Source organism: Lytechinus variegatus, chromosome 1 (assembly GCF_018143015.1).
Source record: "Lytechinus variegatus isolate NC3 chromosome 1, Lvar_3.0, whole genome shotgun sequence".
Taxonomy (NCBI): Eukaryota; Metazoa; Echinodermata; class Echinoidea; order Temnopleuroida; family Toxopneustidae; genus Lytechinus; species Lytechinus variegatus.
Window position 1 is genome coordinate 47,544,529 of NC_054740.1, and position 18,115 is coordinate 47,562,643.

The 18,115-nt window shown below is 36.7% G+C and overlaps 1 protein-coding gene across 2 annotated transcripts in view; it reads right to left on the reverse strand.

Annotated features, from left to right (window-relative positions):
- Positions 1–1,020: 1,020 nt before the first annotated feature.
- Positions 1,021–18,115, reverse strand: part of LOC121415378 (39S ribosomal protein L22, mitochondrial-like) — a 47,823-nt gene continuing 30,728 nt past the window's right edge. Inside the window, exons 5-6 of one of the 2 annotated variants that reach the window (XM_041608580.1) lie at positions 10,991–11,056; positions 2,574–2,662 (exon numbers count right to left, since the gene is read on the reverse strand). In XM_041608580.1, coding sequence (XP_041464514.1) covers positions 10,995–11,056 — 62 coding nt within the window. In that variant the 3' untranslated portion in view covers positions 2,574–2,662; positions 10,991–10,994. Of the gene's footprint in view, positions 2,663–10,990; positions 11,057–18,115 lie in introns of both variants that reach the window. The other variant, XM_041608571.1, reaches the window with a different exon arrangement.

Consider the following 18,115-nt stretch of genomic DNA (forward strand, 5'->3'; position numbering starts at 1 on the left):
CATCAAACTTACAAAGACGATGGCAATGGGGTAATATTTGGAGCCTGAATTACAACATGCAATTTTAAGCTATTTGCAGAGGTGCCAACCATAATTGTAAAAATTTCATTTTAAAAAATCCTTTTTTGAAGTAATGGGGACTTACACTATCAATATTATCTTGAAAATTCAAAATACATATCGGTTAAGTATTCATGTTGATACAACATGTCAGAGTCCACTGACTTAAAATGACTTTTGACATCATCTGACCTAAAACTTGTGAAACCAACTAATATGAGCTTTCTTAGTTATGACATTTAAAAAAACTTAACCTTCATTAAAATTTCAATGTTTACGCCACTGGGAGCACTTTTCTTGGCACACTCCATCAACAAGAGTTTTGCTGGGGCGAGCAGATAATACGCATGACTGTAACATGGAAAATAGAGTTATTGGCAAAGCAAAAAGGTTTTGACTTGACCTTTTGACTCCAATTTCAAGAGGCTTCCTGGGACCCATGCTAGTATCATACACATCAAACTATATGAGCCTAGGTTAAGCTAAACGGAAGTTGTCACGTTTACAAGGACTTCAAGAGGGTAAGATGAAAACGTCACTGTGACCATGACCTTTGACCTTTCGACCTCAAAATCAATAGGCTTCCTGGGACCTATGCTAGTAGTATCATATACAACAAATTATATGAGCCTAGGTTAAGTTAAAATGAAGTTGTCATGTTTAAAAGGACTTCAGAAGGGTAAAATGAAAACAAGTCTCTGTGACCTTGACCTATGGACTTGAAATCAAAAGGTTTCCTGTGATCCATGCTGGTATCATACACTCAAAATTATATGAGCCTATATGTAAAGTTAAACTGAAGTTATTACGATTACAAGGACTTCAGGAGGGTAAGATGAAAAGATGTTACTGTGACCTTGACCTTTGGACCTCAAAATCATTAGGTTTCCTGGGGTCTATGCTAGTGTCATACGTACCAAATTATACGAGCCTAGGTTCAGTTAAACTGAAGTTATTGCGTTTACAAAGAAAAGTTAATGTACCGACACCAAGCGTGATACCATAATACATCCCGTGGGGCGATCATATAAATATCAATTAGGTTCAAATGGTGAAATTATGTACATCTTTCTTCGAGAGCATAATGGGGGGAATTTCTCGGATTACATATAAACCCCTCATAACAAGTTTGGAAATCTGAGTTTGGCCATTAATACCTCCCAACTCCCAATTTTATTTTACACAATGCATATGTGATGTCATTCAAAAGATCATTTCTCTTTAAATGATACCATGCTTGTTATGATCATGACATCACCAAAAGAGCAGGATTCAAAAGTATTGGATGACGTCTGAATTGAAAAGATGCAAAACGAGCAGAAATGGTCATGAAGGGTCAATACAGATTAAGATTCTTTTGTTCTAAAGATGAAAATCCATTAAAATGAAGCCCCTACTTCATTTTATATGTTTTGTTGTGGTTTATGATGGTTCTGTGAGATAACATGGTTTGAAATACCCATGCATGTTTGTTTTTTACGTGTTTGCTTGTGCTGAGGTGCATTTGATTATGTTAATGTTGATGCATGAAAAAACAAAAGAAAACGCTGAGAAACTTGCTCATCACCACAGAAAGAAAAAAAGACAGTGACTTTCAATATTGTGTTATTTTGCAACTTTAGAATTTTGACTTTACCCCAAATTTCAAGGCACTGCACCTCCATGTCAACCATAATCATATCATGTAGGGTATCATTTTAAACAGAATTAAATTATCCATTCATTGATATCAATTAGACATTAATATTCACTGAAACAGAGGAAGAATTATCAATCAAAATCAGATTTCCAAACATTTTTTGAGGAGTTTATATTTCTTGTGGGAGGAGTAATGAACAAATTTCTTGGGGGAGTAGTCAAATTGAATCTTTCTCAGGGGAAGTAGTGGTCAAATTACATACATCTTTCTTGGGGAAGTACATGACAAACTTGAATACAACTTTCTTAGGGGGAGTATTGGTCAAATTACATTAGTCAAAATTGTATCAGCATGTATGGTTCACATAAGATCGGTACTGTACCACTCAGTGTGTAATAAATTCCTTTCAGACTCATTGGCTCTCCTGTAATAAATATTTCTGTGCAGAGGAAATCTCTGTAAGCTGAAGAAAAAAAAGACTAGAAACCATTCTTTATGATCATACAATGACAGTCCCTTTAAAAGTACAATTGTTACCTTTTATTTCCATGTAATACTTGGATTAATCGTAACATGTGACATTGTATTTCACTTGTAGAAGTTCTACCTAAAGTTTCAAGAACAGGCACATGTACATGTAATATATGCCAATATTCAGATTCTTAAGATTCCCTTTATTTTAGACTGTGTAGTCATCAATTCAGTAATTATTTTTATAGCATTATTTGGTGTAACTGGATTTGGTTATAAGAATTCACAGCCCTGAAATGATAGTTCTGTTCCTCTTACATTCAATGTAATGCTGGGCTTTATCATATCCAGTAAAGTTTGGCTTGTCAGGTGGTGCTCCTTCCTTGAGTTTGATGAAGAGATGACAGTAGACCAAGTCTAACATACTGGCTCTACCCTTTGCATGATATCTAATAGCATGCTGGTATTTACCCTTACCCACCAGTGCTTGCGCTGTTGAGAAAAAAATAAAAGAGGAAAAGTAAAGTGTGAATACCAATAACAACTCTCAACCAATATATTCATTTTCTCCAAGTTAAGAGAATTTATTTTGTTAGGTCTTGTATTAAAAGCTCTCAGTCTTGCAAGAAACTTTACTCATCTGAGCATGCTTGAAGTGACATTCGCGTAACTCATAAACCATGACTCTTTACCAACATTAATACTTTATATGCATGGTTGCATTACTTTTAATGATTTACAAATAAAAGTGACTGGCACACCATTAACTTCTGACAGCCGATAAGAGCTCAGAATTTGTCCATTCCTTTCTTTGATTTTGTCTTCATAGTCCGCAGTCCACAGAATTTATTAAACCAATAGCCAGACAAGCAAATAACCACATATCTAGATGAAACAAACCCTGGTGTTCACCAACATGCATTGCTACAAGATATCGTCCATGGCCTTCCCGCCAAAATGAAGTACTGTATAAGCTGTCACAGGGTTGTTGAATTCGCGATTGGAAGATGTACCCCAAACACTTCCACAGCATTTCAGAGAATGAATGGTAGTGAAAATATGCTCCTGAAAGCCCACAAGCTGAAGTGTCTTTTGTACATAAATACGTCCCTGTAAAGAATAGTAGACAGGTCAATATATGGTTTGACCCGGAACAAATTGCAACAAATGATTTTCCAACTGTTTCTGGCAGTATTTAACCTCATAAATAACATACTAAAAATCTACCAAAATCCCCATAAGTGGTTATTTTCAAGATGGCGTCCAAGATGGCTGCCATTCACTAACAAGTGGAATGCCTCTGGCGGTCTCACCTGCATCATGCGATTCAATATAGCAGCAGTGCTGACTTTGAAAACTACTATAACTCGCACAACATGTTCAGTGATACTTGGTTACTGTTATGTCCCTGTTTTATGAACTAGACCAATACACTTACAGAGATATGATGGTAATTAAACAAATACCCCCAACATCGCCAAAGTTCATTGACCTTACCTGAACTTTGACCTTGATTATGTGACCTGAAACTCACACAGGATGTCCAGTGATACTTGATTACTCTTATGTCCAAGTTTCATGAATCAGATCCAAAAACTATCAAAGTTATGATGGTAATTCAACATATATCCCCAATTCGGCCAAAGTTTATTGACCCTAATGACCTTTGACCTTGGTCATGTGACGTGAAACTCGTGCAGGATGTTCAGTGATACTTGATTAACCTTATGTCCAAGTTTCATGAACTAGGTCCATATATTTTCTAAGTTATGATGACATTTCAAAAACTTAACCTCAGGTTAAGGTTTCGATGTTGATCCCTCCAATATGGCCAAAGTTCATTGACCTTTGACCTTGGTCATGTGACCTGACATGTGCACAGGATGTTCAGTGATACTTGATTACTCTTATGTCCAAGTTTAATGAACTAGACCAATATACTTTCAAAGTTATGATGGTAATTAAACAAATACCCCCAATTTGGCCAAAGTTCATTGACCCTAAATGACATTTGACCTTAATCACGTGACCTGAAACTTACCCAGGATGTTCAGTGATACTTCATTACTATTATGGCTAAGTTTCATGAATCAGATCCATAAACTTGGCATTTCAACAGATACCCCAATGCGGCCAAAGTTAATTGACCCTAGATGACCTTTGACCTTGGTCATGTGACGTGAAACTCGTGCAGGATGTTCAGTGATACTTGATTAACCATATGTCCAAAACATTAACTAGGTCCATATATTTTCTAAGTTATGAGGACATTTCAAAAAATTAACTTTAGGTTAAGATTTTGATGTTGATTCCCCCAACATGGTCTAAATTCATTGACCCTAAATGACATTTGACCTTAATCACGTGACCTGAAACTTGCACAGGATGTTCAGTGATACTTCATTACTATTATGGCTAAGTTTCATGAATCAGGTCCATAAACTTGGTATTTCAACAGATACCCCCAATGCGGCCAAAGTTCATTGACCCTAGATGACCTTTGACCTTGGTCATGTGACGTGAAACTCGTGCAGGATGTTCAGTGATACTTGATTAACCATATGTCCAAAACATTAACTAGGTCCATATATTTTCTAAGTTATGAGGACATTTCAAAATATTAACTTTAGGTTAAGATTTTGATGTTGATTCCCCCAACATGGTCTAAATTCATTGACCCTAAATGACCTTTGACCTTGGTCATGTGACATGAAACTCATACAGGATGTTCAGTAAATTATACTTGATTAACCTTATGGCCAAGTTTTATGAACTAGGTCCATATACTTTCGAAGTTATGCTGTCATTTCAAAAACTTAACCTTAGGTTAAGATTTGATGTTGACGCCGGCGCCGTCGGAAAAGCGGCGCCTAGTCTCACTCTGCTATGCAGATGAGACAAAAATTGATACAAATCCCGAGTTCATTATCTACCCTAGAACCCTATTTGGATTCATATTCCATGGTCCAATTGGTAAACAAATTTATGTATACAAGTTAGAGTGAATATTAGCACTCCAGAGTGCCAGGAAAATCCAAGATGGCACCCAAAATGGCTGCCTTAGGCTAAAAATCCACAATTCATATATTACTTAAGTGGCTTTAATTTGGTTTCCATTCGATTGTTTTAATGGTGAAGTAGTACATCGGGATAAGTTACAAGGACAGCCAGTGGTCTGGTGTGTCAAAAAATCCCAGATGCCTTCCAAAAATTGAGTTTAAAAATGGCTGTTTAAGATGGCTGTTAATGGAATGATGGACATAGCTCATATCACATCCACCTGAGAGATATGATTTTGGTTCCTAGACAGGCCTGAGAGCGGCCCTTTAAAAAATATCTGTTTTTTGTGAACGTAGGGAGCGAAGTGACCGGAGTCTCGCACCTAATGGCCGAGGATCCAGGGGTAACACCCTGGAGGGGCCGAGGGGGGCGAAGTCCCCCAAAGCTCATGGATTTGGGGGTTTTCAGATGATCTAGAAGGCATCTCCTCAACACCATGAAGTACCTGGAATTTGCTGTATAATAGGGAAAGAATTGTTTCTGAGGCACAAAGTGCTTTAATTCACTAGGAAATATACTTTCATTGGTGGCATTGGCTGGCCATGTACTGCTTGATCATGCTCCAGCCGCCATTCGCGTACTTGACTTCGTTATTACACCACGAACAGTAAGCTTTACCGGGTTGCGCGTTTCCGTTTTACACCCTGGCGAAGGCATTTTCCGGAAAAGTAGCCAAAAAGCGACTAGTGAAGAGTCTACACACGTCGCTGGTTGCATGCAGCGTGCGACACAGGCGAGTCCACCACCGCATGCAATTTGCACAGTTACTGATCAGAGCACAGAGTTCCTCGGCACTTCATGTACAGAGAGAGCGGCAGTCGGGAGTGAAATCCGAACATGCTTTTGCAGTCGCGTTGTTTATGATAGTTTTTTTTATAAAAATAAATTATTAACTAAATGAATAGAATGACAGACAAAATCAAAATAAACAGATACTTATAATGGAAAGACAAATTGAAGTTTGATGGATTGATACACTTAGAAGCTGCCGAAAGATAGATAGAAGACTGATAAATAGAGACAAGATAGACAGATAGATAGATAGAAATAGAGAGAGAGCCAGGTGGATAGATAGATAGAAAGAGAGAGATGTTGTAGATAGAAATATGGACGGACAAAGAGAGAGAGAGAAAATGCTAGAGAGGGAGAGAGAATTTGAGAGACAGATGTTAGATAGATAGAAAGATAAAGAATGAGAGAGAAAGAGAAGATAGACAAATTAACAGATAGATAGATAGATACATAGATAGATAGATATATAGATAGAGAGAAGTAGAGAAAGACAGACAGATAGATAGATAGATAGATAGAGATAGATAGATGTTAGATAGATAAAGAGGGAGAGAGACAAAGAATATTAACAAATTAACAGATAGATAAGTTGAAAAATAGATAGATAAATAGATAGAGAGAATAAGAGAAAGACAGACAGATGGATAGAGAGATAGATAATTTGAAAGATAGATATATGTCAGATAGATGAAGAATGAGAGAGAAGAGCGACAAATTAACAGATAGATACTGTTACATAGGTAGGTAGAGAGAGAGAAATAGAGAAAGACAGACAGATGGATGGATAGAGAGATTTGAGATAGATAGATGTTAGATAAAGAATGAGAGAGAGAAGATTATTAGATAGATAGATACTGCAGTTACATAGATAGATAGAGATAGAATTTGAGAGATAGATATATAGACAGATAGAAAGACAGACATCAGCAAGTCGGCAAGGCAAATGATCAAACCTGGAAAGTATAAGCTCATGCAGCTGCATTTGCAAGACAGTACGGTATGTTCTGCGGATAACTTCGGTGCGGACTTTGGATCGCGCGCCCAGCTGATAATGTGAACAAACGTAGACGTAGACTCTTCACTAGTCGCTTTTTAGCTACTTTTCCGGAAAATGCCTTCGCCAGGGTGTAAAACGGAAACGCGCTACCGGCGCCGGGTTCCTCAATTTTCCGTATGCACTCACTTGCCACCCTCCCATCCCCTGATTTTTCTACACACTTCCAAGTCAATTTCTCACGAACAGAAGCGTCGATCCCTATCACCCTCGCCTCTTCACCTCGATTAAGAAATTCCGTTGAAAAGCCATCATTTTTCACAAACTTCTCTTGTTTTTTCGCTTGCACGAAAGAACGCCTGTATTGACAAATCACCGTAATCACGCCCAGCGCTAACCTAAGGAGCTCCCGCCCGCTTCGTGGGCTGGAGTTCCCTGGGTTATCCTAGCGCCTGCATGCATGAATTGAATACAGCCATCGCGCGCGCACCGAGTGCACGCTGTTTCCTCCACTGCAACGCGCCAACGGTCTGGTGGGTAAAAAATGACAGCGCCCATGATCAATACCGTCTGTGTGCGATAAACTTCAAATAGCCGTCGAAGAATCAAGTTTTCGAATGCATGACGGCAATATTCTTAAAAAGTAACGACAGCGAGTTGCCAGAACTTATAACTTTGTGTGAATTTGGGCGCAATGTCCCCTTCATTTTCTAGCAATTTTTGCTAATAAGGCATTGAAAATAGACACCTCTGGCCCAGAACCGCCCTTAATTTTATACCGGATTTACATCGATCTCAGAGACCACTTATGTTGGTGAAAAATATCTGGAACCCGATAAATATCGGGAGAATATCAGGCCTGTTTCTAGACCATGGTTGCAATGGTCAAATAATACATTGGGACAAATTACAAGGACAGTCAGTGGTCCGGTATGTTAAAAAATCGAAGATGGCTTCCAGAAATGGAGTAAAAAATGCTATTGCTACTTAAAAAAAAAAAACAACATAGTTTGTTCAATATCCGGGAAGATAATTTTTTTGTGCCTATACCCTGGTTAAATGGGTCAAATAATAAATTGGGATAAGTTACAAGGATGATTGGTGGTCATGTATGTCCAAAAGTCCACGGTGGCTTAAAAAATAGTATAAATTAGCCGCGATGGTATTTACAAATGGATATAGTTCATGTTATATTCGTCAAGGGTATATGATTTTGTTGCCTATAACATGGCTTCAAAAGGCAGAAAAATAGTTACAAGGTCATTCGGTGGTCTAGCATGTCAAAAATCTAAGAAAGCTTTCAAAAATCGGAGTCTAAAATGACTGCTGTTACTATAAAAATGGACATAGTTCAATTAAAATCCACCAAGGAGATATGATTTCGGTGTCCACACTATGGTTTCATGGTGAAAATAATTCGTTTGGACTGGTTACATTGATATGCAGTTGTCCAGTTTGCCTAAAACACAAAAAGGGTGTTTAAAAAAGGCATCTAAAACGACTCATATCATTCAAGTGTTCAATATTCATCTGTAAGAAATAATGTTGGTGTCCAAATTGTGGTATGAAGGGTTAAATAATAGATTCGGATAGGGAACAAGGATGGTTAGTATTCCATTTTGTCAAAGAATCCATGATGGATTCTAAAATTTCATCAAAATGGGTGCTGTTGCTAACTCACGAAACAATATGATAACTTGTCCCCATGCAAGTGTAGGCACCAACATTATTTCTAACAGATATTGTATGTAACAGCAGTCACTTTAGAAGGATTTCAAGGCAATATGGATAGCTGCATATGGTAACCAGTCCCAAAGTATTGTTTGATCCTTTAAACTCTAGTGTAGACACCAAACTAATATCCCCAAGGTGTATTTATAATGTTCTACATCCACCATTAAGTAACAGCGGTCATTTAAGACCCCCATTTTTAAAGCCGTCTTCAATTTTTGGACATACCCAACACCTGACTGTCCTTTCAACTAAACCCAATGTATTACTTGACCCTGTAAACTCTAGTATAGAGAGCAAAATCATACCTCCAATGTGCATTTATAATAAACTATGCATACTTTTAAGTAGCAACAGTCAATTTACACCCCATTTTTTCTGAAGTAATCTTGGATTTTTTAACATATAAGACTATTGACTGGTCTTGTAATTTACCCTCGTGTATTACTTGACCCTTTTAAACCATGGTTTTAACACCAAACTCACATTCTCCAGACAGATATTAAACAAACTATGTCCTTTTATAAGTAACATCAGACATTTTTTACTCCATTTTTGGAAGCCATCTTGTAAATTTGGACATACTAGACCACTGGCTGCCATTGTAACTTGTCCTTATATATAATTTGACCCCTGAAACCATAGTTTAGACAACGAAATAATATCTCACAGGTGGATTTAAAAAAATAATAATAAATAAGCTATGTCACTTTTAAGTATCAACAGCCATTTTAGAATCAAGCTTTGGAAGCCATATTGGATTTTTGGTCATACCAAAAATTGATTCTAAAATTACTGCTGCTACTTAAAGCGGACATAGCTTATATCGTATCGGCCTGGAAGATGCTATTTTGGCAAAATCGCATCTTCCAGGCCGATATGATATAAGCTATGTCCGCTTTAAGTAGCAGCAGTAATTTTAGAATTAATTTTTGGAAGCCAACTTAGATTTTTTTCGACCGACCAGGCCACCGACTGTCCTTTTAACTTGCCCAAATGAATTGATTGATCCTTGAAACTAGTGGTTTAGACACCAAAATCACATCTCAAGGGCCGATAACAAATGAGCTATGTCCGCTTTAAGTATCAGCAGTCTATTTTTAAGATCAACTTTTTGGACGCCATCTTTGATTTTTGGACATACCAGACCATTGACTGTCCTTGTAACTTATCCTAATATATTATTTGACCCTTGAAACCAGTGGTTTAGACATCAAAATCACATATCCCAGGCCAAAATGAAATGAGCTTTACGTATTAGCAGCCATTTCAGACTCAATTTTGGGAATCCATTGGGGATTTTTGTACATACCAGACCACTGAATTTCCTTGTAACTTGTCCGAATGTATTATTTGACCCATTTAACCATGATATAGACACAAAAATCATATTTCTGGACATCGAGCAAACTATGTCGGGTTTTGTAAGTAGCAACAGCAATTTTAGACTCCATTTTTGGAAGCCAACTTGGATTTTTGAACATACTGTACCAATGACTGTCCTTGTAACTTGTCCCAATGTCTTATTTGACCATTGAAATCATGGTCTAGACACCAAAATCATTATGTCCCAGGCAGATATGAAATGAACTGTCCGTTTTAATTATCAACAGCCATGTTAAGCTCCATTTTTGGAAGCCATCTTGGATTTTTGGACACACCAGACCACTGGCTGTCCTTGTAATTTGCTTCAATGTACTATTTCAACCTTAAAACCATTGAATAAAAAACAAATTTAGATGATTTGTAGATTTTCAGCCTACGGCAGCCATTTTGGGCGCCATCTTGGATTTGCCTGGTACACTGCGGGGCTTATAATTCCTTCTAGCCTAATCAATTTTTTTACCCCCAGACCATGGATTCTTGGGTGGATGTTTCAGCTGTATCCATTTTCAGTGAATGGTGGCCATCTTGGACGCCATCTTGAAAATAACTTTCCCGGATGCAGATTTTGATAGATTTTTAGTATGTTACTCCTGAGGTAAACAAAATACCGTTGAAAAATCATTTGTTGCAATTTGTTCCAGGTTACGCTATTTTTGGTCATATATTGACCTGTCTATAGTTAGAAAGTGTGAAAAAAGTAGCTTAAATTTCTTTAATATTTTTGGACCTTTAGATCTGAAAATTCATATTAGAGTGTGATCTACAAAAGTAATTTTTGGTCGTTGTGTTTTGTTAGATTAATTTTTAAAAACTTGGTTTAGGTTAAAAAATAATGAATTTTGTGAATAGAATCTTACACCTCTAAAACCTCTGGTCATGTGACTTCTGGATATTAATGAGGATGTAAATAGATGCCAATGTACCTGTGTATAGAGTCAATCAGATGACGATAAAATCAAATTATATCATGGAACACAGATTGTAATATTACAGTGAGTAAATAGTTAGGAAAACTCATTAAGAATTCATTTAGGTTCTCACTTTGTTAAAGAAATAAAGAAGTGAAATTTTAGCTTATCTTTTTGAATTACTAACTGTTCTTTCTCAACCTTATTTTTTGTATATATATATATATATATATATATATATATATATATATATATACATATATACACACACAATCAGCAAAAAAGTTCTTGGACACTTATAAAAGTTAAAATATTCCATATTTGATTAAAGGCAATTTATTGTATGTCAACATGACCAGACAATATTCCTCTCTCAGTATGACATGATATTTTCATGTGAACAGTCATGCATGGGTGATTAAATGCTTTAAACAATAGCAATGTCAGTAAAAGAAAATTGCAAGAAATGGATCAGTCAGTGCATGGCTGGTTACAGGCATTAAACAATAGCAATGTCAGTAAAACAAAATTGCAAGCAAACGATCAATCATTCTTTCAGTTGTGAAAGTTTGTGTGGCATAAACATCCATTAAACGATAAAAGCAAACTTAAAGTCAAATACCACTGTAATACCGTTTTCTTACTGAAGGCGAAGTGGAGTTACTCCAGAATAACTCCGGATTGAGTTTATACGCTTGTACTGCGGACCGACTTTAAACCCCCTTTCATATTGGCAAGCACCGCAGCTGTGTATCCGCAGTCGTTGCCATGGTTTCCAAGCGAGTTCGGGCCATACATGTGGCGAGATCACATCGATAAGCGCATACCGCATTTCCGGTGCGGAGTAACTCCGTTTGTAACCCTCTTCTCGAAGTGGGTTGAGTACTCCACTTTGAATCCGGATCGAACTAATCTCAGAATTTTCATATTGCCCTCCAAAGTGGAGTAACTCCTCCTGGACTCCGGACTAACTCCACTTCGGCTCTCACTATGAAAGGGGTATAATAGTGAAGAGAAAGTTATCCACCTTGGATGCATCAATATTCCACTGGAATTTTAAGTCAAAGTTAGTCGATAAAAAAAAATGACAAATTTCAGTATCTTGGCATGGCATAAGCAAAAGAAAATCATCCTTATCCTCCTATCTGCTGCAGGGGTGGTGGCCCTAGGTCGACCACTCCTAGGGCGGTCTCTCATACCCCTTTCATAAACCCTGCTAATAGCAGCATAATTTGGTCGTAAAATTGGAGGAGGACCAGAGTTATCCGCATTATTTTGATGCTGCTATTATCCGCATAATAGCAGCATCGGGACAAGATTTTGAGTTTATGAACGCATTTCCAAATAATGCAGATAATTGCCATGGTGCGGTCACAAGGTCACCCTTTTCAAACACAACCGCATCGGAGGGGGCGTGTCCAGTTGTCATGACGATTATCCACCTTTTTCAGGACGGGCGCTCGTAAAAATAATTATCCGCATTACTCTTAGGCGGCTAATTGGAGGATGGGTTTATGAAAAGGGTATAACTTCATTAGTAGCCAAATACCGCTGGTTCAAATTTGAAATTGTTGTTGGTGAAATTTGGAAATATCGAGCCACTTGTCTAAATGACTGCCGAGCCTGCAACATTCATATTGCTCTTGCACGCTCTTAAGAGGTTGGAAAGCTTCATCTTGAAAGTGAGTGCCCAAATGGTCCATCTCATGATGAATCCCTAAGCATTCAATTCAAATGATCAATGCCTGTTGAAATTGTTGAATGAATGCCTACAGGATGGCCATGATCATTAATTTGAATTGCCATTTCTTGCAACTTTTTTTACTGACATTGCTATTATTTAAAGCATTTAACCACTCATGCATGAATGTTCACATGAAAATGTTATGTCATACTGGAAGAGGAATATTGTCTGGTCATGTTTATATACAATAATTTGCATTTAATCAAATATCTATATGGAATATTATAACTTTTATAAGTGTCCAAGAACTTTTTTTGCTGAGTGTATATATATATATATATACACACACACAACGAAAAAAGTAAGTCCCCCCTTAAAGGAGAAATGTATTGATTATGAATGTGGTCTTATTATATATCAATGGAAAGGTAATGATGTGGGGATTATCAGTTGGTCATTCAAAAATACCAAAAATAATACAAAAGGTGAAAATCGCCGATAAAAAACGCTAAAATGCCTCTCCGAAATATGCCTCGCATCGGTCTCTGAATTGACTGGAATTTGATGACGTCACTGTCTGTACGAGAGGCGTGATTGGCTCTCCCACATGAAGCTCCACTTGCATGCAAAACCTGTTGTGTGGGTACGTTTTCTCCACACTGTCACTGAATACTTCGATCACGAAATGAAAGAAAACCCAGAATTTTATCTAGATTTGGATTTTCAAATTGATGATTTTAAAGATGAAGAGAATGATGATGAAGTGAACAACAAAGTGACGTAGTTGGAGGTAAATTGGGGGAACTACGCCGATGATGATGAAAATTCAACTTGCATGACGATCACAAGTCATGTACATGCGGATTCGCTACTTACTCGTGCAGCTGCTGCTACAACTTGCTAGCTACACCGCGTGGGCCAAATTAAATCCATGAAAATGAATAACCACATCCAGACAGAGTCTATCATAAGAAGAAAAATAATGATATAACTGTACTTACAAACAAGTGAATAATCCGAACCTGAAGGCAAATCAACTCAACGAATGGCAGCAGACGATATGCACCGACAATAAACTTCATGTGGCTGGGATAGATTGTCACTCCTTCTGTTAGATGTAATTTTTATCTCATTAATTTGACAAAATTACGAAGCTCGGGGAATTATTTATCTGTATAAAAATATGGTAACATCTCTTATTATTTTTTGAATTACGAAAAAACCTTTTTTGAAGTAAAACGTTGAGGTAAACTAAAATTACATGTAAAAGATCATCGCCCAACATGCGTAGCTTGTATGTCATTGCAAACAAACCATCTCAAACATGCACGTACCGTACCGGTATTCCTTCCTTGCTCGCCTTGCTGATTGAGAGCTGTGCAACACGTGCATAGATCTATTCTCTCAGTCAAGGTGAACAAACAATGACGGCATGTGTTGTTGTGATGGTTTGTTTACGATCACATATGATGGGGATGATCTTTACATGTAATTTTATTTTACCTCAACGTTTTACTTCAAAAAGGTTTTATCGTAATTTAAAAAATGATACGAGATGTTACTATATTTTTATATAAATAAATAGAGTTTCGTAATTTTGTCAAATTAATGAGATAAAAGTAACATCTAACAGAACGAGTGACAATCTATCCCAGCCACATGAAGTTTATCGTCGATGCATATGCCATATCGTCTGCCGCTATTCGTTGAGTTGATTTGCCTTCAGATTCGGATTATTCACTTGTTTGTAAGTACAGTTATATCATTATTTTCCTTCTTATGATAGACTGTCGGGATGTGGTTATTCATTTTCATGAATTCAATTTGGCCCGCGCTGTGTAGCTAGCACTTCCAGCTGCATGCATTAGTAGCAAATCGGCATGTACATGACTTGTGATCGTGTTGCAAGTTGAATTTTCATCATCATCGGCGTAATTCCCTCAATTTACCTCCAACTACGTCACTGACTTTGTTGCTCACTTCATCATCATTCTCTTCATCTCAAAATCATCAATTTGAAAATCCAAATCTAGATAAAATTATGGGTTTTCTTTTATTTAGGGATGGAAGTATTCAGTGACAATGAGGAGAAAACGTACCCTCACAGGTTTTGCATGCAAGTGGAGCTTCATGTGGGAGAGTCAATCACGCCTCTCGTACAGACAGTGACGTCATAAACAATCCCCAATTTCGCGGACGTAATTCTGCGTGTTTGAAGCATTCAGGGAGAGAACTTTAAACTATCAATTAACTGAGTTTCATCGGTCTCCATGATAAATGATGTACTTCATCGTGTTCTCCTTATTTTCTCCTTTATTTTGATATATGATTCTCCATTTTTACGATTTTCAATATATTTCTACTTCAAAGAAACATCCATAATTTCCGGACCAATGCGAGTTTTAAATATATTTTTACATGAGCGTGTAGGTAATTTTATAAGCTATTCTCTGAGAAAATATAATTGACATATTTTATGTCTTACTTCAATGAGCACCGCCAGAAGGCAAAATTGTCACTTTTCAAAAGTCACAAGCCAAATATCATGATTTTGATCCCACTTTATTGGAAAGAATTCCACATTCTCATCATGAAAAATAGTCAGAAGGCTTGTAAAGGTACTTTCTAAAAGGCGATACAAGGTTTTCGCTAAATTTCACAGTTTAATAAACACAAGTTAAAATTGTCTATGATAGGATTTTTTATACATTTATATCGATAAAAATAATTGAACATGACAATCACTTTTTGGGAAGAGTGACTTCAACAATATTCATCGTTTCACGGATCAATGAACATTTAATTCAAGCAAATAATACGAATTTCAAATATCATAGGCAAGTATTGTTTCATTTTGGCAACTGAAATGATCTTTCCTCAACTTTTTTTGTTTTGTTCATGACCGATTAACATGCTTTAATGATTCAAATGCGTTTAATTAACCATTCATGCCTGAATGAACATGTGGAATGCGATTAGCTCTTTTTTACGTTACTGGAAAAAGTGCAATTGCTAGCTATGGATATTTGTCACAAACCTCCTTGCATCGTTCATTTGATTTGATTTTTATGAAAATCCCAATGTCTAATGCTTCTGTGAGCACACAATATTAGAAAAATTATGCAAATTAGAAGAAAGTCTAGGGCCTTGGCTCCACTCTGTGCCATATCGAATGATCATTTTGGTGTGCAAGCCTTTTGGATAGTGTTAATCTAAAGCTATGTGCGAAGTTTCATGAAAAAATTGTTGGCAGAACAAAAACCGTCCATGAAACAAACCCTCATTTCATTTTTGTTAAAATTTTGATTTCCTTCCTCATAGACATTGTGTACACTATGGGTGCATATCGCCGGCGGTCTTCCGAACCGTCGTATCACACATACGACGGTGCAAACCCATTTCAGAGAAAATCTATCTCAAAGTTTACTATAAATTTCATATCTAGTTCCCCAGTCGTAAAACATATTCATTGCTCGTAAAATACATGGTTGGAAAGACCAAGACAATTACTTGATAATGGTATCCTTGTTTTTACACGAAAGCAAGGATCTGAGAAAATATCGCAAAAGAGCTACATGCTTGTAATTTTGGTTTGAGCGGTTTAGATTTCCCCCGTACAAAAACTCCATAGGGAATTCAACAACCCTGACCGCGATTTCAATGCGCGCGGTCAGTCAAAACGTCATATCGCTTTTTACGTGCAAAGTCTATGCAGTGCAGGTGGCCGATACGACAGTTTGGCTGACCGCGTGCATTGAAATCGCGGTCAGTCAAAACGTCGTATCGCTCTGTCACAGTACACGTTTCCAATGGGATTTTCACATTTTATTAAAAAAAAGTATGGCATCGCCGTGAAAATCCTCTCATACCTCAGAAAATAAAATAAATTGCTGCCAAGAAATTTACTTATGAATAGAGTAGGACTTGTATTTTAATTTTCTGCAAAAATCTCAAAATCGATTTTTTGACCAAAATTGACTGATACGACGGTTCGGATGACCGCCGACGATATGTTTAAGAATAAGTGACCCCTTATTCAATATGGTGGAACTTTTCTACAAGGCTGTCTTTAGCGATGTCATTTGGCAGTTATGTTTATCAACCTATGGGCAGAATTCTGTGCAAAAATGAAATCGATATGTTCATTCATGGATGAGTGAGCATGCATCAAAGTGCGAAAAGAGGCATTTTCAATATAAATATATGTAGGTGTATACCTCACTTTTTTCACCACGCAGGATGTTTGCAATAGCAAAGCTTTGCTGTTGGGGACATTGGCACCAAATGAGCATGATCGGTTAAGGGTTCGCATTGAGGTGCAAATTTTTTTTTAAGGTACTTCTATCAAATTTGCTTTTAAATTAATCTTTGATATATCAGGTTCAAAAACTTAGTTTCATGAAGATTGATGATTCCCAAACTATCAGAATAGTCCATTTTATTCATGGGGGTGCTGCTACCTCTCATCACATTTCTATTCAAATTAAATTCACTCTAGTTTTATTGTTTTTAAAGTTACTCTAATTTGGTTTAGATGTTCTTGCACTCTGAACACGACTCTAATATCAGACATAATATAGTAGAAAAAAAATATTGGGAAGTAATTTTAGGGGGTAGGTGTTAACATTTCCATTTTTTAATTTCCGTCCGTGATGGAAAAAAAGATGAAAAGTTTTTTTTATTCTTTATCAGAATAGAAATAAAAAAATAAAAAGGTTTACAGGTATCTCTCTAAACAATGTACATCATTTTATTCGAACATAGCGGAAATCCATACATTTTATCCCTATCATAAATTCAATAAAAAATGATCACGGACGGACATTAATTTCATCACGGACGGACAAACTTAATTCACTCGAATTCAATTCACTCTAGTTTCATTGTTTTCAAAGTTACTCCATTTTTTTTAATGGTCTTGCACTCTGAACATTCATCTATCATCAAACATAAATTAGGAGGAAAAAAATATGGGAAGTAAACTTTCCTTGTAGATGTTAACATTTCCGTCCGTCCGTGATGAAATTAATGTCCATCCGTGATCATTTTGATTAGGATAATGTCTATGGATTCAGCTTTTTATTCTTTATCAGAATAGAAACAGAAATAAAAGTTTGTAGAAGTATTTCACTGGACACTGTACATCATTTTATTTGAACATAGCTAAAATCCATACATTTTATGCATATAATAAATCAATCAAAAATGATCACGGACGGACATTAATTTCATCACGGAGGGACGAGTGAAATACTTGTGGAAAGATTCATATATGCAAATGAGAAACTTTGCTGAGCAGATTATGAATTTAATTTTAGCTTCTAATTGCAGTGAAAAATGGCTCTGAGAATTATTCAGAACTCAAATGGAATAAACCTACAACTCTTCAC